This window comes from Empidonax traillii, unplaced genomic scaffold (assembly GCF_003031625.1).
Source record: "Empidonax traillii isolate 1590-97213 ecotype Southwest subspecies unplaced genomic scaffold, ASM303162v1 scaffold485:size756489, whole genome shotgun sequence".
Taxonomy (NCBI): Eukaryota; Metazoa; Chordata; class Aves; order Passeriformes; family Tyrannidae; genus Empidonax; species Empidonax traillii.
Genome location: NW_020955678.1, coordinates 259,613 through 286,417, shown reverse-complemented (window position 1 = coordinate 286,417; position 26,805 = coordinate 259,613). Strand labels below are relative to the sequence as shown.

Sequence of the window (26,805 nt, the reverse complement as noted above, 5' to 3'; positions counted from 1 at the left end):
CACAACAGAACCATATCATAAATGTTTTCTAACTCATTTTAGACTCTTACAAATAAACTCTGGAGTTGGTAACAGTCCAGAAGAGATCAGGTTATACCATATCATTAAAAATTAAAAAAAAAAAAAAGTAAATACAAACAAGGAAATCAAAAGTCAGCCACCCAAGGGACACTGTCAGGCAGAAACAGCAGCCTACAGTGCACACCACACAACACTGACACAGCTGGAAAAGCAGGGGATGAAGGGAAGATGGGCAAGAAGGAGGGGAAAATTCCAGGAAGAGGATTCCCAGGAATTGTGGAACTGCTAAACGAGCAGGCTATAGAGAGGCAGGGGAAAAGCACATACAGGACCGACATATTTCTAGAAACTGGACAATTTTTCAACACAGAAGATAAGCTAATTACAGGAATATGGAAAGGAATCAGTGGAGAATGTTTATTTCTTATTTTTCCAAATGGCTACTGAGTTGTAGAAATAACAGGTCTGTCCCAAAGAGCCCTCACCAATAGTGCTAATTCAGCCAAACAGAAGAGCAAAATCTGGTTACAGAAATCGAAAGATGCAAGAGTACAGTAGAAAGTAAAGAAAACATGTTCCACCAGCAGAGGACAGGAGCGAAACACTGAAGAGGAGATGCCAAATAAGAGATACTAATTTCGTCAAAGGGAGATGTACAATGCCACAAATAATAAACCAAAACAAACAAAACAAAACCCCCACCCCATTAAAAGAAAACGGAAAATTCCAAAAGAAATAAAAGGACACACATTTTCCAAAAGATTTTTTCTTTTATAATCAAATTTTTTTACATAGACAACTGAACACACCAATATTTTGTGCGAAAAATATTTTTAAATAAACTTCTCAATTTTTGTACATTCTGATATACATATGTAACAAGGTTTATGGCACTGTAACCAGGATCAAAATCATATAAAGGAACAAAATAATTGCTCTCATTTACCCTTTCTGAACCAAGCTGGCTGCTGTTGCACTATTAGACTAAAAATTATTATTAGTGGGCAGCCAGCTCTAATTGGTTTGAACACTCAAATCAAAGCCCAAATTATTATTGCACAAGAAGCCAGTGAAGGCATATGGCATAGAATGATCGAAGTCCCTTACTGTTAAAACCTTACACCCCAAAATAGAAAAATAGAACTGGAACATGAAACACGTCAAATAAACTTTTTTTTTCTTCTTTAGTTTGAGTCAGGAGTGTGAAAAGTGCCTTGCAGACTTTTTAAGCTGCTCTGATTTCCTTTGCATTGGTGAGCATTTTGCTAGGTTATCTTTAGCAAAGCCTTTGCAGAATGAAGGCCCTTATGTTTCAAGGGAGGATTTTTTCTGCTTTGTTTTGGCTGTTTGTGTTTCGTCTTCAGCTTAGGTTTCTTCAGTCTATGAACCTGCACAGACTACTTAGCCATAAACTCTATAAGTAGCTGGAGAGGTGGGAAAAATAAAAACTAAAAGAAAAAAAAAGCCCAGTATTTCTTCTTTTTCTTCTTGTTTTGATTTTAAAAAGTACTCCTTTTGCTCTGAAGCCTCCCTGCTCTGTCAGTGTCTGAGAAGGAAACCACAACAGCATCCCAAACCCAGCAAAGTTCTTGGATCTTTTAAAAACCTTTCCATACAAAAAAGGTTTTTATTCACAAAAAGTTCTCCACAAAACTCCCCTTGAAAGCTAAAAAGAAAAACCCACAAGCCACCCATCACTGTCCCAAATCAGGTGAAGAACAGGTTAACCCCTTCATTGACCGCCTCCTCACAGCTTCACCGTCACACGACAGTCTCTACGCCGATCAGCTTTGGTGTGAGGATTCGTGGTGTGACGCCGTTGTTTAGATCTTCTTCGAACTCCAGTAACTGCCCCATAAAGTTAAGGTTAGGGGAAATGATTGGTCGTTTGCCTTTTACAAATTTATAGGCATCTGTCATGGTCATGCGTGTGTGCTTCATTAAGTAAGCGATAACTATGGTGGCAGATCGGGAGACACCAGCCTGGCAGTGGATGAGGAGACCTTTCCCACACTGATGAGCTTCCTCTGGAAACAAGAAAGACAGAAGAAAGTAAGATTTTTGCCGGCTCATAAGTCAGAACAGGCTCAGTGCAATTAAGAGTAACTTAATGTGAAAAGTCCCTTGATTTGATTACAAGCACAGCAGCATCTCCTCCCCTTCCCCTCCAGCCCATCTTCCTCCAGTGTTTTAGAGTTACTGCACGTGAAACACCCAGTCCAGTCTGACACTGAAAATCCTCACGTCCAAATCCTTATCTCTTTACTAGATGAACCACACAGTGAGAGATGCTGCTCATATACCGGTGCCAGGGAGCATTTGTTTGGGAGGTAGAGGCCCATGATGAAACATCGGGCTCCATTTCTACCTCTGCTGCAGCATTGCATTGTCATCTCAACCTTACTGCCTTTCAAAGCAGGGCACCACCCTTTTAACGAAGGTATTTTCAGATTCAATTCATAACAATATATCTGGTTTTTGAAGCTTTTACAAAGCTACTCTTGAAGTGAGCTTCAATGGGCACTCTGCTGCGATGCCTCCGCAAAAGCAGGAGCTGGATAACACACACAGGCACACGCTCTCCACCAAGGTACATTGCTTAGTTGGAGGCAACCTGAGCAGGATTTAGGAAGGACAGAGTCCTTGTAACCACCTCTTAACAGGACACGAGAAAGAGGAGAGTCACTGCCATACCACCCTCATCTCCCACAGCTTGCTTTTAAAACAGGAGGTAAAACTTTCAAGATGTGACTCTTCAATCTACTTCTTTGTTTTAATCCACAGGAGGAACGTGAATTTGGTTTGCAAGTTTTGGCATCAATCCAACCCCACCAAGAGTACAGTTCATCCCACCCCACATGTTCAACCTGTACTGTGAAAGCATAAATGAAGCCAACTTCCCTCTAGACATTTTTAGCAGCTAGTATTTCAGAAAGCTGAAACTCTCTAATGCATTTTGACACACTTTCACAGAGAGTTTCTGATGATTTCACTTCCTATGGCTTTAGTGTTAGCTAAACCTGGGGTCGGTTGTGGTTTTTTCAAGACATATTTAAAGAAACATAGGCCAACAATATGCTGTTTAAACATTTCCAATTCTTCTCAAATGCAATTTAAAGTTACCCAGAGGAAGGGAAAGCTTTGACTAGTTATTTCCCCAGCTGGCTAAATTTGCTATGGAGAAAAACTCTCAGTGGAGAAATATTTGTTTATTAAAAACAAAGACAGACCCCCAAGCTGTAATTATTAAAGAGGAAAGTAAAATGCGTTTTGAAACACTTTCTAAATCTTTTCAGAGCAAAGCTGCTTTCTCTGCCCTTGGTAAGGTCACAAGCTAAACACTATCAGCGGCTTTGAGAGCTCTAATCCTTCAGCTCATAGGGATGCTGGGTGCAGAAATCTCCATCCTACTCCTAAAGGACCTCAGCAGAGCTTTGCAGTCTCTTTACGTAAGCTCAGTCTACTGCATCTCCCCATCTTGTTGAACTCAAAGTTTAAGGTTTTATGGGATTTCTTGGCACAGCTTTTTTCCCAAAGGATCAAAGCTAGGTTCCCTCTCCCCCATCCATCACCCAAAACCGGGTGTTCACCTTCCCATGCACATAGTAATCAGCAGCCTAGTAATCATCAGCACTACTGATAGAGCTGGGGATGGGTTAGGAACACTGGAGAAAATTTGGTTTTAAAGAGAGATTCTTTGGTCCTTCACACTGTAGAGGACAAGGGCTCCCAGTAGAAGCTCCCAGTGGAAAGACTCAGGCTGTAATGCTGCTCTCCATCTGAACTGCAGCACAATCAGTGATTTCTCAGTTCACCTTCACTAAAGTAGCATGGTTACAGACCACACACATCAGCACACCACGGCCCTCTGCCAACCTGAACACGGTCAGGGTAGGCTCACGAGCTATCTGCTTCAGAGCTGCCAGCACTGCCCAGGCACACAGCAGGGGCAGAAGGGCTCAGAAAAACATAGAATCATAGAATTAACTGAGTTGGAAGAGACCTCCAAGTTTGGATCTCCAGCCCTGGGACCCAGTCCCACAACTGGGCCCCAATCCTTGGTGAGCCTGGGAGCACCTCCACAGAGCCAGCACAAACAGGCTTGAGTTTCAGGAGCCATGAACCCACTCCCCGACTCAAAGGCCACAAACACTGATGGTCTGAAGGCAGGGAGGAACATGGCTCTGCATTCACTTTAGTATGGGGTCAGTCAGGGATCTAAGCTGTGATGCAGCACAGAAACACACTTCCCTTGTCTAGTCCTCCAATATCAAGCCTGAAGTACTTACAAAGAGATTAGTCCAGCCTCCAGCACAAGAAAGTAAAATTATATACCAGTGGTCCCTCATAGCATATTTCAGAAAACCTCTCAGGGCACCGTACTTCTGCTGAAGCAGCACAGGTGGACATTCACTATGCCACAAAAGCGGCATCCACAAAGAGGGGCAAGGGAAGGTCCTCAAAAGCTTTTGGTATCACATGCTGAAGTCCTCTCTGATCAGCCTTGCTTTAAGTGGCCATCTGGCTTTAGCCTAGCTGACCAACCAGAGCTGAGTGTAGCCCTAAACTTGGCTGAGGGCTGTCCTGGGCTGATCTAGCAAGGTTCAGAAAAACCTTATAACGTTGCTGGGTCATTTCTTCAGCAACCTCTGCAACAAGCTGCATGTCTCTGGTGAACTCTCTCACACAGTCTACAGGGTTTAGAAGCTTATTAATGCAAGTTTCCATCACTATCCACTCAACCACACATACACTATAAATCTAATGGTGGAACAAGCCAAGTGTGAAAGTTTGTCAGTTTTCTCATTAAGTTAGGAAAGACTGAGCCTTCATTGAGAATAGTTACTATGAAAAATTGGCTGTAAGCCACTGTGGAAACTAGGAATGCAAAGGAGTCAAGAAGAGGAGATGACAAAAGTCTCAGTTTTCTTGGGTTTTTGAATTTAGAAACCTGGATGTAGGAGTCAGTATCAATGGATAAAACTTGTAACCCTGGGCTACTTAACTGGATACACCAGAGATGAGAAAGAAAAGAAATATGAGTTGCTCAGCATTTCTGACAACCTAAACAAAAGTAAGGCCTTACTCAGCCTTCAGAGTAGTTGGCAAAGCATAAAATTCATTCTAAAGTCTTACAACATGTAAAAATAATAATAATAAAAAAAAAAACAGAAAAAACAGGAGTATTTCCAGTCAAGGGTAATTACCAATGAACTCAAAAGCCTCTTCAAAATACTGCCTGAGATTCTGCTTGTTGCTGTCAGTGGCTGGGAGCCGCTTGTAGTTGAACATGCCTTTCTCGTAATGGTACAGGGGCAGGTGGGTGGTCACATTGATTACGTAGCCTATGTTCATCCTCTGCATTTTCTCCAAGTCCTGAGCATCATGCTCATTTCCGAGGAAGAGGAAGGGCAGGATGGGGGTGAGCTCAGCGTTCTCGATGTCTGGCGTGGTGGGGATGGACTGAGGTAGCATGGTGGGCACAGCGGAGGCACCACCCCCTCCTCCCCCCTCCGGGCACTCTTGCAGCTGGAGGGAGTTATCGCAGAGGTTTTCATGGTTCTGCTTGAAACCGCTGAGTCCTCCTGGAAAGAGAGACCAAACAGATATTTTGGTTAGATACCCCAAGGTTGCAATGCTTTGGATCCACCTTTCTTCAGAGCATGTGTTGGGACCACCAGGACTGGATCTGGCTCTACTGTCCCCATTACCACTGTCACAGTGACCAACGCCAGGCTGTCAACAGCAAGCGTAGCACAAATCAGCAGCAGGCATTGTCCTCCCCTCTGAGAGGCACACAGTGCCAAGGAACAGGCTCACAGACAAACACGCCTCTGTGCAGCATCAGTGTGCTGGGGCTGCCTCACCTACCAGCCTGTGAGAGAAGGAAGGTATTTTTCCAAGAAGGAGAACATCACCAAAACTAGGGACAAATGGCCTATCAGCACACTGAAGCAGAGCAGTTGGGACAGTCTTAGCTTTATCTGTCCACAGCAGATTTGCCTGTGGGGGCAGCCCTGCAGGGCATCCCCCCGTCCAACACCTCTGAGGATGGGTGCAGCTCACCCTGGCATCGCTTCAGGGAACAGTACGTACACATTTCTGCACCCGAACAAAAGAAAACCACTCCTTGTAACCTAACAGACTGAGGTGCTTGCTTAACATGTGGCAAACAGCTCTTCTCTTGCTGCCCCGGCTGCATGAAAATATCTAGCAAGAGTTATTTTTAGGACATTAATATGGATTGAAAAATGAGTCTGAGGGGGGGAGGGAGAAGCCACTTTTTCAGCTCATGCCTCCCCTGACTCTATTGCATGCCTTGCTGGCTTTTTCAAACACTATCTCCATCCTGTTCCTTTTTTTTTTTTTTTTTTTTTTTGGAGGAGGTCAGCTTTGCAGAGCTGGAGCAAGCAAAGGGAACCTTCTTTCTACACCTCATTCGGGAATGACATCAGCCCCAGGCTCCCCACCTGCCCGGTTTCCATAGCGATTACACAAAGCACACAATGACATCAGCTGGCACGACATCAGCTCTTTGAGTGCAAACAATACAAGAACTACTACTTTGTGCGAGGCCTTTGGTAGGAGGCAGTGGCGTTCCTGGGAGCCACTGATGTAATGCTAACAGGTGGCTCCTCCTCCGAAAGAAAAAGGTGGAAAGAGGATGAATGCAGCGATATATCCCCCCCCACCTCGCCCACGAAAGTGCACGTTGCTGTTGTACCAGGACACTTGAAGTCATGCTCCGCACTGGGACGAGCCAAGTGTTCAGACTCTATTGCTCTTTAACTGCAAGCCAAAAAAAAAAAAAAAAAAAGCCCAGGAGGGGGGAGAGCTACCCTGAAGTTCCTAGAAAGAGCTACACTAGCCAAAATAAATGCTGGATGTCACCATCCCAATAATGTTATTCAAACAGAAAAATAAAATAAAATAAATGAGAGGCTATGTGTCTTTTTCATGCTCTTTCACAGTGATCTAGTGAAGGTTTAAAAAAAACCAAACAACAACAACAAAAACATGCCGTCACTCAGGCTCTGGATCAGACACAGCAAAGGGCTCCCAATGCCTACATTTTGAGTGCTGCAATTCAAATGTCTGTGACATACCTGCCCATAGGGTGGTACCCAGCCAGAGCCATTTCAGAGCCCTATACTGTACTCCAGTACACCCAGGCACCCAGACTAGGTTACTACCATCTGAGCCCCTCTAATACATCCAGACTCCTATCCTTCACACTCTGATAGTAACTTATTTTCCCAGAAATCCTTGGTATGTCTATAAAATGCAGAGTATTTCTTCTTCCCTCGAAAGTGTGTTTGTCTTCAGCTGTTTCTGCTGTTTACAGGACAGAGTAAACAGTTTTGCCTTAAGGATCCATACTCTCAAAGTTGTTACAACGGGGGATCAAGGGAGAAAGAAGAAGCAAGGACTAAAATCTGAGCTCAACTGCCAACTGCACCATATGGCTGCAACAAGGTCTGAAAAGTCTTCTCAATCCACTCAAGAAAACAAACAAGACAATGGTCTTCAAGCTGAAGATGTTTGAACTCTCATCCAAACCAAAAGCCCAAGCCTAGTGTCCGGGCTAAAGGCTAAGCCCTAACTCACATTCCCATCCTTCTACATAAGCAATCAAGCCATTCAGCTTCACTATTGTTGTTTGAACAACAACTAGAGCATGCTGGGAGTCTCGGGAAAACCCCTGAAAAAGTTGCTTTAGCAGCCCAGAGCTAATGCTCATTTTCCACACCTCCTGCAGGCTTTAGGGAATAGGTGGCTGGAGGTAGGACCCCATTGTTTCATCACTCAGGTGGAGACACACTGATGTTGTGGCAGACACCATCCTGTTTCATCAGCTGCCTTGTAAGATACAGTACAGCTGGGGAGTCTAGAGCAAGTTCTTTCCTCACCACCCATGTCCTGCTCTCAGGTCCTCTGCCTGCCTTACAGGCCAGAAGACACTCTTACTCCTGCTACCAACTCTTCCTCACTGTGAGCTTTGGTCCAGCAGATAACATGGAGGAGAGGACAAGAGGCCATTACATTGTGCAGGGCACCCCTGTTATCACTGTACTCAGAAGAGATCAAGAGGTGTAGGGCATTCCCCACCACTCCAGTAGCAGCATCAGGACAAAGGCTGGGAAGGAGGCCCCAAATACAGCATGTTGAAGATGCCCAAACAAGTGGAGTAGCTAAACATATAATAGCTTCATCCACAATTTTTTTCCAGACATTTGCCAGTGGTCACTATTCCTAATGTCAGGCCACATCCCTCATTCTCCTTGTTCACCTCCTCATGTGGGTGGAGAGTCCAAGGAATATTTAAAGTACCCAACCCAAGCAACTCTTAGAGCAAATATCCCTGAAAGAACACATTAATGGGGAGAGGATTACTAACCTGAACTGGCTTATATATTTGAGCAAGCCAGGATTGAACAAGAACACTGGTGTTTGGAAAGAAGGCAGCAAGATGCAGTCACGGAGAGAGGCTGAACCCTAAGCCAACAGCAGGAGCTTAGCGTGGATCTGCACTGTCATATGAGTCTTGCAGATCCCAAAACAGGACCCAGACACCTCATGAGTGCTGTTCCACTCTCACCACACACAATCCTTGTACCTAGCTGATTTATGAGGTACTACTGTAATTTAAGTGGAGCTCACACATGCATAATACTTAGTTTTTCTGAAGTTTACAAGATTACTTCCCAAAACAGGTCCAAGTAAAGTTAATTATGACCAGTCAGAAAGAGTAAAAGAGGAATGGACTTTACACATGAAGGTAAATACAATGTACAGGCTATTCAAATGCATCTGTTTTCCTTTGTCAAGAAGCTGCTATTCCAGCACTTACAGTCTTCATGTAGAAGGGGTAGAGGAGGTGGGAGAGGAGGCCAACACATAGTTCCTGTAAGCCTGGTCTAAGAGTTGATTAATTCAACTCAGAAAAGTCCAAGACACATCACTGCTACTGACCACAACTCCAGATAACAAGGAAGCTCAAGGCATGGATGCTGAGACTCTACTCGTGGTTGTAACAAAAGCTGTCTTGTGGCTGACACTGCCCAAGCCTTCCCTACCCTGGGGCATGAAGGAAGCATTATACAGGGCAGTAACAGCACCCATGGCTGAGAGGCACAACCTAGCAGAAGCTTTTCACTAGCACAGAGATAAGCTACATTTTAAAAGCAGCTTTTCAGATGATGCAAAAAGCCTTCGTCATATTGGGGAAGCCTAAGTAGAGAGGCAATATAATATATCCACCATGAAAGCCCATCAGCATGCATGTTAGTGCTGTTTGAACCACAGCCATGGAGCCTAGACTCAGATGTGCAGCCACCCTCAGTGACAAACCAAAATGCCAGCAGCCAGATAAGCCACCAGTGTTCACTTCAACACAATGTCATGCTCGTAGCCTGTCTCTTCTGGCTTTAAACACACCACACAGCAGCAATAACCAAAGTACGGCAAAAAGCCTGAACTGCCCAGTTTGATGCAGCCCACATGTGGGTGCACAGAACATCCCAAGCACTTTCGTGCACTCTCTCCTCCAAAATGGCAGCTAGGCAGGTGTTTAGAGGGGCTGAACCTACCAATATCCAAACAGAGATAGACATATAAGGATGCTCAGCACTATGGGAAACCCAAGGTATTTCTTCCATAAGGAAATGAATCTCTTCCTGGCAGATGGCCTTGCCTGGTATCTAGCAGGACACTACATAGGACTGAGGGCTCTTGCTCACCACTGCAACCAGGTATTTTTGCAGTTATAACTGCATGTCATCTTCCAGCATCCTACCCTGCCAGAACAGTTAGTGAGTGACAACAGACTTTGTATTGTCTCAGACTTCAAAACTTTTAGGAAGTTTCAACTCAGCACCGGACGTGCTCCAGCTACTCACACTTGCTTGTTCAAGTTCTTTGCAGCCATCTGCCCATAAACATCTTGCTTAATGCTCCTCAAACTCCCCTGCTGAGCAGTACCTGGGTAGCAGCTGCACACAGATTTCCCAGCCCCAAAGCCATCCAGGAGTCCAAGGCTCACAGCAGCACTACAAGACCAGGTGAGTGGCTGGACAGGAGCCAAAGCAGCTCTGAACAAATGAAAAAGGACAAGCAGCATGGTGCTTGCATAAAAATCATGCTAAACACTGTGTCTGTCATTTGCCATCAGAAGAGGGCAAATACAATGCAAAACAGGCACAGAAGGTAGAGCAGGAACTAGGCAATCAGCTTTATGAGGGACTGTAACCCTGCAATAGAATCATCTATATCAAGAAAGCAAGAAAAACAAACCTTACCTGTACACATTTATAAAAGTGGATTGGTTGGTTGGGGTGTTGTTTATTTGGGGTTTTTTTGTTGTTGTAGGTTTTTAGTTTGGGGGTTTGTTGTTTGTTTTTTGAGAAGGTTGAGATTTAAGTACAAGGAGTACAGTAACATCTGCCCTCCTCCTCTGTCTCTCCTTTGGCACCTCCTTCAACCACCACTGCTGCTCTGTAGCTGTGTGACTATATGCAAACTAGGATGTGGGTTTACAATATGGTTTGGGAGATTTGCAATATGTTTCCTATCTGGAAATGGGCTCTTACCCCACAGTCAAGGGAGTAAACGACCTTGTTCCCTCTGCAATGAGAGAGCATAGAGGGAGGCAGCTACAAAGAAATGCCCTCACAATAAAGCAACACCTTTGCATTACCTCATCGGTGTGGACATACTTTGTTCTGAGCGTGGCAGGTACTGGGTGTTCCTGCTACAACTGCAAACAGGAACATACTTTTATACATGACAGACTGCAGATGTGGGAGCCACATTTAGACAGAACACGTGGTCTCAGGAGACAACCAGACCTTTTATACAGCTTTCAAAGCTGTCCAGGCGGATTTCTGGATCCGCTCATTCTCGATTACAATACCACAAAGCCATCTCAACAAAAAAAATGAAAGCAACACACACAGAGGCAACAAGAGCAGAAATCCCATGACACTGGGAAGTGTAAGCAGAAAAGATGTTCGATCTGTAACTTCCCCTCCTCTTGTGTTGCTGGGCTCTTGCGGGGTTCACAGCAGAGAATTAGGCAATATCACAGTTCTGGCCACCCCAAGCATTACTCACTCAGGAATGAAGCCAAGTTTTAAAACACCCACTCAGCATGTGCCCTGTCAGTACCACCACAGCAAACCGAGCCCCTGAGGCTGTATTTGAGTGTGTTTAAGGTTCAAGTGTTACAGTGAGCATTTGGGGCGCAGGACAGAGATACTCAGACAATTGGTGCATATCTGTTTAAGACGGCACTTTGAATTTGTGCAAGTACAGTCTGTTCCTTTAAACCTGTGACCTCATTTATTTACATTACTGCAGAAAAGCACTGCCAGAAGCAACAGCTGATGATAGTCTCATGTATTTTTCCGCTAAGACAACAATTAAACTGCTCCTGTGTTATTAATGAACAGATGACTTTGTGTCAAGTTGATTCAAAGCACAGGATGCCTCAAGGTTAAGCAAACGTGACTCCAGTATGTAAAAATAGAGGTTAGGTATTGTCCAGATGCTTCACCCACCCAGCACTCTCCCCATTCCTCAGGCTGGCAGAAGGGTCCAGGTCCCACAGCCACCCTCTGCCATGTTGCCACCAGTGTCTGGAGGTCCTGCAGCAGGGTGACACAATGGTGCTGAGCCATGATAATACCAGAATTTGGGCTGCTCCTGTACCATGGGCCTTCCACCAAGGAAAAATGCTGCTGTACAGGTTGAAGTAGAATTCTACTGTTATAGGACAAATTCACTCCCAGGATATGGACAACCACCTAGACCCCTTCATGCCACCCCACCTACACAGTTAGGTATGCAGGTGTAGGTCTACCGACTAGCCAAGGCACTAGCAGGGAGGGCACAGAGGCACTGGGGTTGCACCCATAGGGCATGGGAGCTACAACCACCTTGCAGTAGAAGATTCAGACATGACACTTTGCTCAAAGTTGTTGCTGTCATGATTTTAGCCAGAGCAAAGATGGTTCAATGGTGCATCCTGAGGATTATGCTCTGTTCATCCTGAGGTACTTAAAGAAGAAGTGCTCAGATTTCCTGAACAACACAGGACACACTTTCCTTATCCAACCAGGGCTCTCCTTGCTCTCATGAAGCGCTAGAAGTGTGGGAAGTTCAGCAGGGCCTATCCAAGCAGGTCATAGTAGGAGTGTGCCTACTCTCCAAGCAGATGTCCTTCTCCTCACCACACTGTTGGTGAGCAGTGCTCAAAGCTTGCCCTCACTGCTGTAGGGCTCACTCTACATGAAAGCTAAACAATTGAAAATATTGTATTTGGCCCACAGAGCGGGAAAGGCAACTCCCCTCTGTCCAAAAGGGTGGAGACTTATTGGACCACACTCACCCAGGTGACACTGGGAATTGCTCCTTTGATTTCAAGGATATTGTGGTGAGGTTTGTTTGTTTTTAAACACTGGAGAGAGCTTTACAGAAGATAAAGCTGATAACAGAGGGGAGCCCATCCTTCTGCAGTACAAGGAGGCCACAGTGACACCAGGACTGCTTTACATCTTACTATTTCTGCTGGTAAAGAAAGGGGGAGAAAAAAAAATCCATCCTTTTACTATACAAGTATCCAAATTTACCTCAACAACCCACATTGCCCCCCTGTTTCCAAAATCAAAGACATAACTGAAAGATTTTGACTTCTGTTGCTGATAGGAAGTACAATAGGTCTGACTTCCTGGTCCTCTGAATTTACTTCTCACCTGTCTGCAGGACATTCAAAAGACCCATGACAGGGTTTCTCTCTCTGTTGCCTGCACAGCATTCAGCATCAACCTTGCCGCAAAAGATTAAGCTTTAAACAAACATAAAAAAGTAAAAGTAAACAGTTCACAAAGAACAGCTTCCACCTCAATACACTCAATCTAATCTAGTCTCTCTCTCAAACCGAGCTGCCAACAGCACTTCAAAAAAAAAGGCAAAACTCCGCATTCCGAAGAACTTGCAAGGTCAGGTTTTTTCCATGTGGAAACTCTCCTGAGAGGTCAGTTTGTACACAAATTCTGACCTAGAGAATTTACAAGCACATCCTTGACACAATGGCTTTGAGGTTCCTTTAGAAGTCAAGAGTGTGACACTGGATAAAGAAAAAAGTTTTCCCTCAACATCTAGGGACACATGCACATGTTTGCGTGTTATTTCTAGTTTTATCTCACTGCGGCTCACACCTCTTGCCACAGCACATCCTCCTGCTGGCCTTTGAGGTCTCTGGTCCCATCTACTTATATTTTTTATTTTGACACTAGGCACAGTGCAGCCAGCTGTCCTAGGGACACGTCCCACGGAGGTAGGAGAGAGGTCACCAAAGGCCCCTTCCCCTGTGTGGTAGTTTTAATCTAGGTCTTCCCTGGTTACCAGTTTGTAACCAAGGAAGGGGCAGTGTTCCCGGTATTCCATACGATTTTTACGTAAATCGTGGTATAAATAAGAGGGGAGGAGAGGCCTTCGCCCTCTTCTCTTCTGCCGAAGTTCGGGAACAGTGGGTCCCTGCATCGGTCTCGCTTATCTAAGGCTGAGGCCTGCAGCATCCACTGACCTGCCACGTGGAAGCTTGGAGAGTGCGGCTGTGTCTGCCAAGCCTGCTTTCTAAGGGACGTGGTGAGATTTGTTTTACTAGTTATTTTACTAGTTCTCGGGTTTGATTGCGCATATCTATTCGGTGTCCCTTTTTGTTTCCTTTTGTCCCTTTTTCCCTTTTCCCTATCCCTTCGGGGGGTGTTTGGATTCCCGTTTGCTGTGTACATAGTATCTTAACTGTGATATACATAAAATACATTTTTTATATAACTAGCTTGGTTTTCAGGTTCTTCAATTTGCATAGTGTTTTTTGCTTTGCCCTGGGGGAAGTAGAAAGGGAGGAAGAGAGGGGCTGCTACTGAGGGGTTGGGCATTTGGCAGGGAGCCAAGTCCAAACCATCACACCCTGCCAGGCTGTGCCAGAGATGCTGGCTCTGCCCAGCTCCACTCTCAGCTCCTCCCATCCCACCACTATCTGCTCTCAGCCACACCATCACCCCCTCCTGTGCCTCACACACTTTACCACGACTTGTTTCTTCCTCCTTTTTTCTTTCTTTATGCCTTTTTTTTTTTTTGTCTTAAATTTACGTTTTTTCCTCAGACCCTGGACACCCAAGAAAATACCATGCATTCCTTCCCTACCTTACCTTTACTCATCAGCTTTTTCAAGCGATCCCACTAACTTCTGGACTATTCACAAGCCTGTCCAGAAGCTGCACTGAATACTTCTGGACTCTGCATTCAAGACAGTCATTCCAGCTTGTAACTGGAAATCTGCCCTACACTATGAGAGTGCTGAGTCTGCCCCTTTCAAAGAAAAAACTGAAGTATTCATGGGAAAATAAACCAGCATCCTTCAAAGCACTGTGTTATCCTTGGGGAGTGGTCAGGAAGGTGAAAGAGGAGAAGGTCTGCTCCAAATTTTGGTATAAGGATTAAACTATATAAAAATGTAAATAGGAACAAGACAAGAAACCCCACATCCTAAACACACCATGGTGACAAATCTGCAGCCATAGAGGAGGACTGGACTTACCCTCCCTGGAGGGCAAGTGTTTATAGCAGAAACTCAAAATTAGACACATTACAACTCCTCATAGCAAAAGTATGCATTCCCGTGGGGGTGTAGGCTAACATGAAGTCCAATTAAATAATCACTCGAAATGTCAGCATAAACCCTGAAGGAATACATATTTCTACTGTGAAATGCTCCCACTGGAAATCATATTAACAAAAAGGTCATCAAGAAATGCTAAAGCTATGTACAAAGGAGGCAAGGGGAAGCGAGAGGGGAGGGAACAGAAACTATTTTAATGCAATAAAATACCACAAATGGTTTTATACTGGCAAAGAGCTATGGATCTGTTTTCACAGAGAGAGGTAGAGCTGAGCAGATTTGCCCAGAACACCAAGTTTTGTTTGGTTTTTAATCCCTTACCAATTCTCTCCCTGCCCATCACCATGTGCACCTCTCAAGCAACTAGCCTGGAGACAGGCAGCAGCCAGTGCGACAGCACACAAGCAGGATGCAGACAGCCACAGCTCTCTGTGGCTCTGCATGGCTGAAGAGGGAGAATGGTTCCAGCACTGTGTCAGACATCTGTAATCCTGGATGTGTAGGAGTGGACCTTTCTGTTTAATTTGCATGTTTTCGAGAACACTGACATTTTCATGGTTCAGCCATCCATTTATTCTCTTTACCCTTTTAAGGGCAACCTCTTCAGGACAGCTTCTTTCTAATGACAGAGCAGGCTGCTTTGTTTCTCTTGAGGATAACACAGGCTCTTTTCCAATCCAAACCAATGCTCCTCCACTTCAGAAACACCATTCACATTAACATGGAAGGAAAACAAGGTGCTGATATACAACACGAGCATTTGGGAGTGCCATCCATTCCTGCTGAAGAGCTTCTACCCTTTGGGCTAGAAATAATAATACTACCTGGCTCCAATTTGACACTTTCCAGCAAGGTATTTCAAAGCCCATGACGAAAAAACAGAAAATAAAGGGTGCTGACTTGACATATCCCAGTGCCACATAGCCAAAAATAAAAGCAGCAAGCTACTAAAACTAGCATGGGGTGTGCCAGCCCCATCTCTGACACAAGCCCCGCTGACACTTAAATCCCTACCCTAATAGTCAAGGAATCAAGTCTAAAAACCAAGGTCCCTAAAAACTATATAGGGAGAGAGAAAATTGACCCAGATTGTATCCATATACTCCAGGGTCAAGGGAAGAAGGGAGAGAAGAGGGGGGGCGGGGAGGGGAGAAAAGAAAATGTCTTATTTACAGAAGCCAGAGATAAATAGCAATAAAACAAGGAATATCTTCAGCCAGATCAAAATCAACCATTGTCTCCAAATAAAATAACTCCTTGGTCTCCACAGGTGAGTTAACATTAATGTTTCCCGGGAAGCATAAGAACTGTGTTATCCCTCAACGGAGATGTTCCTCTGCTTTGAAGGACTAACACAAACACCTATGAACTTACGATTAACCTCACGTTAAGCAATCATAGTGGTTTTGTAGCTAAAATATGCCAAATTCCAAGCAGCAGGAAAAGTCTTAGTCTTAGCTTTCGTCAGCTGGACAGACAGACTCCCATTACCTTAACAGAGACCAAGAGGAATTAGAGCCCATCACCAACACAGTATAGATCAACTGCTCCAATAACAGTTTTTGCTTTTAAAACATTAATGTTCAACTGCTTACATAAGCCTTAATATCACACTTTGGATAATGAACTGGAGACAACCAATTCGACTGATGTGACAGAAGCTTGCAAGTTAGCTTCTATTTTCCAAGTTTCTTTAAGCCATTATAAAAAAAAAATATATGATAATTAATATGTGACAAGGAATAACATTTGTTCTCCTTTTTATTACCTTTAATTAGAATCAGTTCTTCTCTATTGCAGTGAATCAAGTGGGAATTACTCCAGGCATGTTGTAGATGTTTTAAAGCTAGGGCATAGTAAAAGAGTTGGAACCAAAGTGCTCACATCACTATTATTATTCTCTTAATTTAGTTTTTGCAACTTCTTCCTTCAAAGTAATGATCTTGGAAACAGGGTGTTGCATACATGCAAACCAGCAACTAACCCTTGCAGGAGCAGTGGCTCCCAAGCCTTCCCACCCACTGTCCACATTTGTGTCCTGTCAGCAGCAGGTGATGACAGATTCACAGTCCCCCATGACCCCACTAACCCCAGACCCCTCCAGTGACAACAGTCCAGTGGCAACAGTCCAGTGCAGGGCCACAGGGGAGCTCCCACTGCACGGAGCTGTGGGTGTAGTTAAGATAGACACTGCCGCAGGGACTAGGTGGTACCTACACCTACAAGGTCCCAGTCACTCCCCGAAGATTTGCCAACTTGGGTCTCCTCTGTATACACTCTCCTGGAAGATGCTCACTAAAACCAAGTGCTAGATCAGAAGCTTGTGCCTCATTCTGGATCTTAGTTCCTTCATTGTGAGCAGAGTTTTCCTTCAAAAAGGAGGTAACCCGCTCACCCAAGCAGAGAAACACATGAAAATGAACCTTGAGTTTTTAAAAGCACAAAAACCACCTAGAGGCAAATCAGAGCCTACAGTTTATCACTTCAGCAAAAAATGCACCATCAAGGGAAGCGAGGAAGGGGATGCTCCTGTCTGTCTCCCATTTTCTGCAACGGGCAGCTCTGTTGTTCCAGGGCCCCATTGTGACTATGGATGAACCTGGGTCGACACTTAACACCGATGGCAACAAGAGCTCAGTGTAACAAACAGTGCAAAGGACAGAAAAAAAACGTCCAGTCAGATGTAAATGAGTTCTCTAAGGCCTCACAGCAAGTCTGTTGTGCATGCTTAGTCACAGAGCAGGAGACAAACCATTGCTCGGCCTTGGCCAGAGCTCACCTCGCCAAAAGACCGCCCTGCTATCTAGGCATAGAGTATCCCTCTAGTCAGATTACCTCCCTTCGGCACCATATGGGAGACAGACTTGCTTCTCCCAGCTCTTTCCCTTTCCTTCAAGCTCCAAAACGCTGCTATACAGTTGCAGAACCAGATCGGATCACCTTTGGCAGGACACAGGCTCCTGGGGAATCAACACCTTTCAGAGCAGCAGAGGACACACCGAAAACAACCGTTGGTGTGCTGAGATACCTCTGGATGTGAGGTTGCCTTCATCACAGATATTAATTGAAACAAAGAGTTTCCTGTACTAAAAAGTCCCAAGGTTTAAAAAAAATCCTATGAAACAAAACAACAACAACAAGAAACATAAGCTTAGCATCGATCAGCCACCCTGTGTAGAGACCACAAGCACTCCAGGACTTCCCAGCTGCAGAAACAGGCCCACTGAATTCCTCCATGCCTCCTGCTCACAGCAGTCCCCAGTTCTGCCTCCACACAGGGTGTGCTGAGAGGCACAGCAAGGACTGGTGGCAGAACCCAAAGGCACTAGCACACATTTCAGCTTTCCCACAATCTTCAACGTTCAATGGATCAAGAGCAGGTGAAAGGCCTGCCAGAGTAAGCTGAAGCAAGTGAAATGCTCAAGACAGCACCTTTCTACCAGCCTACTCTCAATGGGACTCTTTGCCAGCTTTGACTTTTAGGTGAGGCAGGGAAAGTTGACATCCATGATAAATACTGTGCTTTAAGCCCCAGCTTACCAAACACCTTTGTGATAACCACAAATTAATTTTTACAGTACACAGGTGTTTAAAAAACCGCTAAAGACAGATTCAGGCAAGTACCCAGAATCAAAGCTCCAGAAAAACAACTGCTTGCAGTAATTCAGGTCAGCCTTGTGATTTCTGTAGCCAGCACTCTCCCAGGCCCACCAGAGACTTCCCAAAAAGGCCACAGCACCACACATAATCTTATCTTACACACAAAGGGACAATGTATTAGGTCATCTTCAGATTACCATAATCTATTTCTTTAAACAGCATGACTTCTATAGCCCTGCAAGCTGATGCTGAATATTTGAGAGGTGTTTCCCTCCTGGTTGACTAGTGAAATTGCAAAACAGATAAATATTATGACCTGTGTGTGCTGCTCATATTTATGGCATTTCTTTACTTCCAAGTCTCTTGCATAAATAGAAAACCCTAACTGTAATGGGGCTTTTCAGAGAGTCAAGAAAGAGTCGGAGCCTAAAGACAAGTAGATGATCCCCCACTTTGAATGCAGCATAAAGCCACAGCGATCTCACTAAAACTTTTTGTGCTACTTAAGTGTCATAAAAACCTAGACTGCAGCTTTGGAAGGCAAACCCCCCACACATAGGTTTAAAACAAAAATTAAATTATATCTGTATCAGTTAAGACGCAGCCACCCTAAGACTCTCCAAAAGGCTGTGCTCACCTCAAGAGTAAAAAGCCAGAAAACAAACCAGCAGCAGTCCTATAAAGCTTTTACTAATTCAGTTTCTCACCTCTGGCAGGGTAAGGGTAAGGGCAGCACATGAAGCATTCAGCTAATTACAATCTAACATCTACCTATCAGGAACATCACAGGGAATGTTCCCCCAGTTCACACAGAACTGGAGCAGTTTTTCTTTACTAGCAGAGTAGTCTGCCTAATGCAACAATTTCCTTAACTCTTAGTTTGCTTTCCAAGGGTATGACAAACTAGAGAGCCAAAAAAAGGAAAACAAAACAAAACAACAAACCTCCTTCCTGTTTCTCTCTTTCCAAGGCAGTGTCATTGCTCTCTTTCCTCTAAGGACAGTTTAAATGTGATAGTTATTCTGAAAGCCAGCACTTCAAACTCTCAGATGACATTATCTGGGAGGAAATGCCACACTTTCCATTGCTGTTGAATAGGCAAAGTTTAAAGGTACACTACTCTGCAGAAGTATCCCCTCAAAATGCAGTAAACACCATGGTGCCCAACCCCAATTCATCTCTATGCAAAAGGTACAGACACACACAATCAATTTTCAAGTGTTATGGCCAGTGTTATTCCAGTAGAAAGACACTTTAAGCTCCAGCAATCAGTCTGAAAATTGAAGGTGAAATCTCAGCCTTAACAGAGCCAGTAAAAGTTTCTTCCCTAGCAACTGATGGGGCCAGATTTCCTCTGCAGCACAGAGGGAACATGCTTTATTTTTAAATGTTAAGTAATGCATGTGAGACATCCAATGTGTTTAAAACTACACATTTCCCTATTACAACCATGACCTAATACTTATTCAGTGGAGATCTCTGGTGGAAGTAAGTGCCAGGCACATGTTTTGTTGGTCAGCTGGATTTGTTGACCATTACATCAAGTTTTACTTTCAAATACTCTTGTGCAGTGTAATCCAATTAGGATTTAAAGCAACACTGACACTGTTGAATTATATAACTGATAATAATAAATTATGTATTTGCACAGATTATGACCAAGTCAGGTATTTCTAAGGCAGCTGCTCATAATATTTTACATGAACATGGGGGAACATAAACCAGCTACTTATTCCTTGTGTAGGCATCTTGGGCCCTCTGTAGTTGTTTCAGCTCCACTGATATGCGACTCTGGTGTGGTAAAAGATCTGAAGCTTTTCTTAGACTGTGGCAGAAAGCACGAAGTGGTTTGTTGGCAGGTCATACACTCCCCACTATATTGAGAGCAAGTCACTTCATTTATTTCCCTGTTAGACGAGCAGTGAGAAGACTGAAAGCCAGAGCATAAATAAGCTCCTCAAACTGGGAACAAGAACAGAGAATCAATCAGTTGCTGGGGAGGAACCAGCCAGTTCCTCTCCATCTCCCTTGCAGCAGTCCAGCCATCAGTTTACAGCATGTAAGGGGAAGAAAAAGAATAAGTTATTTGCCAAACTATGTTTTGCACCTCTGCTTTTGAATTCAGTTGTTTCCCTGCAGTCAAACGCAGAAGCCTTTACAAACTAAACACAAGACTTCAGCAGGTTCACAAGGCTCCCGCTGCTGGGCCTCAAAGGTAAAGGAGGAACAACGGGACGGAGACAATACTACCAGACAGTGGTCAGGGAGACAAAGGCAACTCCTCTTGTGTTAAAAGCTGTCAAGATGTGCTGGCACAGATGCTTCAATTTTTCATTTTTGTTTCCTTTGTAGATTTAATTTTTTAACTTGGAAAAAAAAATGCTGAACTCAAAACTTAAACATTTCGCTCATAATACTTTTCATCTGAATGCAAATGAATTTCCTGCTTTCTATTTTTAGGTCCCAGTAGCAAACTCAAGCACACAAGCCCCCAAGACTCCAGGCCACTTTATGAGCCAAAGTGCTCAGGGAAGGCAGAGATGCCTCACCACTGGGTTTGCAGAAGGGAAAGGAGCACAACCCTACCAAGGAGGGTCACAGCTGCTGACCCCACCCGGGGTCACAGAGCCATGCTCTCCCCCTCCCCAAATTCAGCAACAGCTTTGACATTGGCCTCAAGCAGAAGGGACACTGGGCTCACATCATTGGTTTTGCCCCCCCTTCTTTTCAATCCCAAGGAAAACAAAAATAGAAAAAAAAAAGGCATTCACAAAAAGTGAGGCTTTTTGGTTTCATCAAGCATGCAATACCACGGTCTAGTACGCTGTGACTGGGTGTTGGGGGAAACATGACTTCTTCCTATTTTGCATATAAACAGGATAAGCAGCAGCTTCAGCCCTGATAGCTCAGGCTGCTACAGCTCATGAAATGCAGGATTCTTATAGGTTAATTTTTTTCATAAAAATAGGGGGTTTACGCCTGTCTCAAGCGCTGTTATGCCTTGTGAACAAAAAAACAAGAAAATCTTTCTTCTAAAGAGCTTAAATCAAAATTATGCATATGTTATATTTATGACCAAAAATATGCTCTATGTTAAAGGAAGCAGCAAAGAGAGGCATGAATAGAGAAGGAGGAACAGGGGTTTTAAAATCCTCCCATACCACAGCATACATAAACCCTTTCTTGTCACAATGCCAGTTTATGTATTGGCCTGCTACATTAAAAATAAATCAGGCCACCTTTTTTAACTGGAGCCTAATAAGGTGCATCATACATACATTTATCTACAGATCACAGCCTGGCCTTGGAGAACAGCAGAGTTTCTCTACTGCTTAAAAAGACTGGGGCACCTAAAAACTAAATGCACACAGGGTCACATTGCTACCCCAGCATACTGTAAGCCAAAGATGTAACCCAACCCTCAGCTTTGCTGATCGGATTCACCCCACAACGTGACACTGTGCCACGAAAACGGCAACAGGGCCACGGGTTGACAGGCAGCACCAAACATGGAGAAGGTGGCACCGGATCAGGGGGACATAAACTTGGACAGCCTGGCTAGCAACCACTGTTTGCAAACACAACACAGGGGATCAGATGGGTCGGCAATAAATTAGGAGCGGATAGCAGAGAGCAAGAGAAATCACTCAAAATAACAAACGTAGGCAAAGAGGGCTCCCCAGCCACCCTCAGTTTCATTTTAGTGCCTGAACCCAGGTATGTGCATGTGCCAGTTCCCGGGCTGCTGAAGCACAATGGAAAAAACACTATCTGTCAAGTAAAACTAAATAACGAGCACTTCCAGCACCACTCCTCCCGCTCGGAAGCTTAATCGCAGCCTTTCTAAATGCTGCTTTATCCCATTCTCTACTCCACTTGACCCCAGTTTGAGCTCCACTTCAAAGAAGGGCAAGGGAATTTAGGTGATATATTCCCCCAGGTGAGATTTGCTCCGACCCAGATGATCACTACATCCAAAACGCAAAGGATTTGGGCTTCTCCTGTCCTCTGGCATGCTTCCAGATCTGCTGGCAGACCAATTTGGGGAAGGGATTTCTACTAAGCAGGTCTCTTAGGTAGATGCACTTCTCAATGGTTAAAAACCAAAAATGGCCCAAGGACTTCCACAAGCACTCAGTCAAACCCAGTGCAGCACCCAGAGTTGGAAGGTGGCAAAAAGGGCTGGCTGAAACCTGCCCATAGCACCCAACAGCTCAATGCTGCCCAACTACAGCTCTGCAGCTTCATCTCCACTAGGATCTTACTTCAGGTACTGAAAAAGTACCAGTCTGTGGTCCACAGAAGTTTCAGTGTTCTCCTCTGTGTTTCTCTGAAAACACTTTCAGCTTACCATTTTTCTGAGGATAGGAAGGCTTGCAGACTACAACCAAGTTGCAAAAGGCTGTAGAACAGAATGATTACCACCAGAAATGCAGGATTCCAGCAGCAATCTCCCTCTGCTAAGCACCTCATCTTCCTCTTTTACAGGTGAAGGGCACTACCATAACCCAAGAGACTCAATAAAAGCACATAGGGAACCTGTAACAAGTATCAAAGCAAGCCCAGTATGACCATCCACTTGCTGGGAGCAAGGAGACAGTTCAGCAGTTTTAAGCTTCCACAAGATATACCCACATAGAAGTATCTCACAGGACCCTTAGTTCCTACAAAGCTATGAAACTCAGCTGGGGAAAGGGGATAAACTATCAGCCCAATCCATTCTCCTGCCACATTGGGCAGGTTGGAAGTAGTAAGCTGCACAAAAAAAATTAAGCTAATTAAATACATACAGTGTGAGCTAAGCAGCAAATCCCTCTATAGTTTCTCAGTGCCACGGCCAGTCTCTGCCAACCATGCCTCCAAATGGCATAAACACCCAGGGGAAAGGAAATTCAATCTAGAGGGCAGCATTGTTATAAATAGGATCTACAGAATAAAGTGAAGAAAGGGAACTGTCCTTGGATGCTGCCTTAATTGGTGGGGCTCGTTTCCACCAAAGCATTAAGGGATAAACTAAACACCACATTAAAACAGGAACCTTTACAGGAAAGCCATACACATTAATAAATACATACGCATGTAAACACAACCCTTTCAGATAACTTTTTTTCCAGTATTTCCCTCTGTCCATTATTCTGACCTCATACCACCAAAACAAGGCTTGATTGCTCAAGTTTTGCTGGATGGTCCATGACAAAATGCCTCAAGCCAAGTGACTTCCCTTGTCTTCCCTTCTCCTCTCTCACCGCCCATCTCCAGCTCCTATGTGTTTGTTCAGTTTTATACAGACTAAAATAAGGCTACTAAGTAAAGGTCAGTCTGACAAGCTAAATAAGAACTAACCCCTCCTGGACCTCTGCTCCTTGGGCTATAAATACTCAGAACAAGCACTGGGGGAAATTCTTTGTCTGCACAGACACCAGGAAGCACGTTTCCTCCTCCTTCCAGTTCCCACCCCTCCTGCTACTCAAGGACAACATTCAGAGAAAAGCAACCATCTCCCAGCTACCAGCTCCATGATTTGTCCAAGAACAGCATTTGCTCTGCCACTGGTGACGAGGCACGCAGGCCTTCCTAGAGATAAGCAGATGCTTTCAAGGTTCAGCCATCAGTGAGACTGACATCAGAGTGTACATGCTGCAAAGAAAACCATGAACCTATGTGTGGGCAACGAGGAGAATTACCTTTTAGGACTAGGGGCTCCTTGCCTTCTCGCTTGAGTGACTCTAGCACTATGTGGAGTGGCTGGGAAGGCATTACTCTGCTTGGCTCATTGGTATTCTCATCATAAACTATGATTTCTTTGGAAAATATTCTCTTGAAGGAGTCCTTGCCTTCCCGGCAGGAGATCAAGTCCAAGACGGTGATCTTGCCCTGCTGGAGTCTTCTCCGGCTGATCTTGTCAGAACAGTTAATGTGGACAGCCCCTTGAATGTGGCTCTTATTATACTCCATGAAGGGCCTGCAGTCAATGATGACAGGCCCTTGGTTCTGTTGGTGGCTCTTGCTGCATTTGGTCATCTTCTTTGCCAGATCGTTGGGGTAAATGATTTTGATGCTAGTGAGTTGCTTGGTGGCGCCCGAGACAGGGCTCCCCACCCCACCCAGCGGGCTCAGGCTGCCGGCGTTCTCATTGCTGTTGACCATTTGGTTGGCAGGGCAGGCAGTGGAGGCTCCGGCGTGGGTGCTGCTGGTGCTCGCTTGAGTTTGGGCCTGAGTGTCCTTGTCGTACGTTGCCACAGTGCAGCAACTGGCACTGCTGCATCCACAACTCAGGGAGCGTGCAGAGCCGTTGGATGAGGGCATATACGTGAGATTAGCAGTCTTTAGGGACACAACAGCTGCGCCGAGCAGACTGGAGTGGCTCTCACCAGCAGAAGAGGCAGGCTCAAGATAGCTAGAGTCTAAACAGAGGTTGAGATCCTGAGGTCTCACTGGCCTCGAAAGTGCCACTACTACCCTGTCGTCTAGAGGAGATGGAGGCATGAGGAAGCTGAGCACTAGCAAGTTAAGAAGAACTCAAGATCACCCTGAAAAAGAAAAAGTGGAGGGGAAAGAAGAAAAAGGTGATGAAAACAGATCATGAAATCAACATAAACCTACAGATACAACAGCTTACTTTGCCGAGACCCAATATCCTCAACCTAACAAACCCTTCTGACAGTAGATGCTAAAAAGCCTTTTCAATTCTGCAGCAAATACTTCAGCTATCTGCATGTGCACACATGGCATGCAGAATACACGCGACTAGACTGGATGTGCAGCTACACCCAGGAGGAGGCATTTGGCTACATGCAGATGGTGTTGAGCTATTCTGAACCCCCAGGCTGCAAGGCACACCACTGATAATGACGGAGGCACATTCTCTCATCCTGCTGCTCACTGCAAGGGAAGAAACTACTGGGCTGACTCTGTGACTGGAAGGAACGCATAAGAGCTGAATAGTTGAATGTGTCAGTGGTGATACACAACTTTTCCAGCAAGATGGAATAAAATTAGCTTGTGAACAAATTTTCTGAGACAGTTACAAACTTGAACACATGTGGCTAAACAAAAAAATACCCAGAAGGAGAAAATTAGGTTCCAGAGGTCCTTACAAAAAGTAAGCACGCACCTTGACTTCTATCCCCCTGCTAGCGAGAGAGGTGAATCCGGCCCCAGTTAAGCCCCCTGCTCCAGGCCCGAAAAAGCTGCTGTTCTCCAGCAGTCCACGAGGCAAGTTCCCTGCTCCCCACCACAATTCACAGCTTCTACAAAAAGGGGTCCCCTCCGCCCCAATCAAGGTCAGTGCCTGCCCAGCCTTTGCCTTCTCATTTGCTAAGACACAGCGCGCAAGCTTAGAATCCCCCCCTTTCCACTCGGGAGGGAAGGAAGACGACGAGCAAAACAACCGAAGCCAGCCCTGACAGTGCTTCCCCTTCGGCAGCAACTTCGGGAGCAGCCGCAGCCCTCGCTGAAAAACACATCCCAGCACCAACTTCGCCAACTCCCTCAAACCCCCGGAGCGGGGCGAGCACTCGCAGTTCCGCTTTGCCGCGCAGCCGGCTCCGCACCGGGCCCGTCGGCAAGGGGCAAGGGGATGCCCTATCCGCACCCCGGTGGTCCGGGGAGCACTGCCACCCGCAGCAGCCACCGCTGTACGGAGCGAACCCCCGGGCATCTCCGGAGCGGGGAAAGAAGCCGCGACCCGCCTGCCCCGGGCACGGCGGCGGTGCCGGTGCCGGGCGGAGCAGGGCTAGCGGCGGCTCACACGGGAGGCTTCTCAGATCGTTCTTCCCCTACACCCCTCCTCGTTTCTTTTTTTTTTTTTTTTTTTTCTAGGATAAGAAAGCGGATAAAAGATCCCTGAGCGCCTTCGACTGACGCAACTGAAAAATTTAAATAAGCGAGGGAGACAACCCGGCTCGCTCAGCGAGAGGCAAGCAACTGAAGAGCACACGAGAAGCGGGAAGCTGAAGTTTAGCTCCCGAGCGCAAGGAGCCTGGGCCGCCGCCGCCATGCGGTGCTCCCCGCCGCGGCGGCCCCTGCGCGGGCTCCCGCAGCCCCCGGCCACCCGCGCCGCGCCCCGCATCGCTGCCCCGCACTCACTGGCGCGGCGCGTTCCGGCCCGGTGCGTGGCGGCGGCGGCGGTGCTGGTGACGCCGGTGCTGGTGGCGGCGGCCGCCGCTGGTGCCGGTGCGTGTCGCGCCCGCTGCCCCGCGCGCCGCCAGCACCATCCTCGCTACTTTCTCTTTTGCCACCGCGTAAATGTACGGCCCGGTGGGGGCGGGGCCCGCCGCGACGGGCGGCCCCGGTGGCCAATCAGCGAGCGGGGGCGGGCCCGCGGGGCGGGGCGATGATGTCATCGGCAGCCAATGGGCAGCGGGCGCTCGGCGGGGCCGGGGGCGGCAGCGCCCCCCGCAGGGCGGGCAGCGCCCCGGGAATGCCGCCCGGGACCGCCCCGGGAAAGCCGCCCGAGAGCGGCCCCTGCGGCGGGAACGGCTGCGAACGGCGCTCAGGCA

The 26,805-nt window shown here is 45.9% G+C and overlaps 1 protein-coding gene across 1 annotated transcript; it reads right to left on the bottom strand.

Moving 5' to 3' along the window:
- Window positions 1–771: 771 nt before the first annotated feature.
- Window positions 772–26,436, bottom strand: DUSP10 (dual specificity phosphatase 10). The gene is made up of 4 exons (XM_027896191.1): window positions 26,393–26,436; window positions 23,989–24,834; window positions 5,229–5,606; window positions 772–2,048 (listed from the first exon to the last, which is right to left on the bottom strand). The coding sequence occupies exons 2-4, from the start codon at window positions 24,788–24,790 to the stop codon at window positions 1,783–1,785; spliced, it is 1,446 nt and encodes a 481-aa protein (XP_027751992.1). The 5' UTR covers window positions 24,791–24,834; window positions 26,393–26,436; the 3' UTR covers window positions 772–1,782.
- Between the last annotated feature and the right edge of the window lie 369 nt (window positions 26,437–26,805).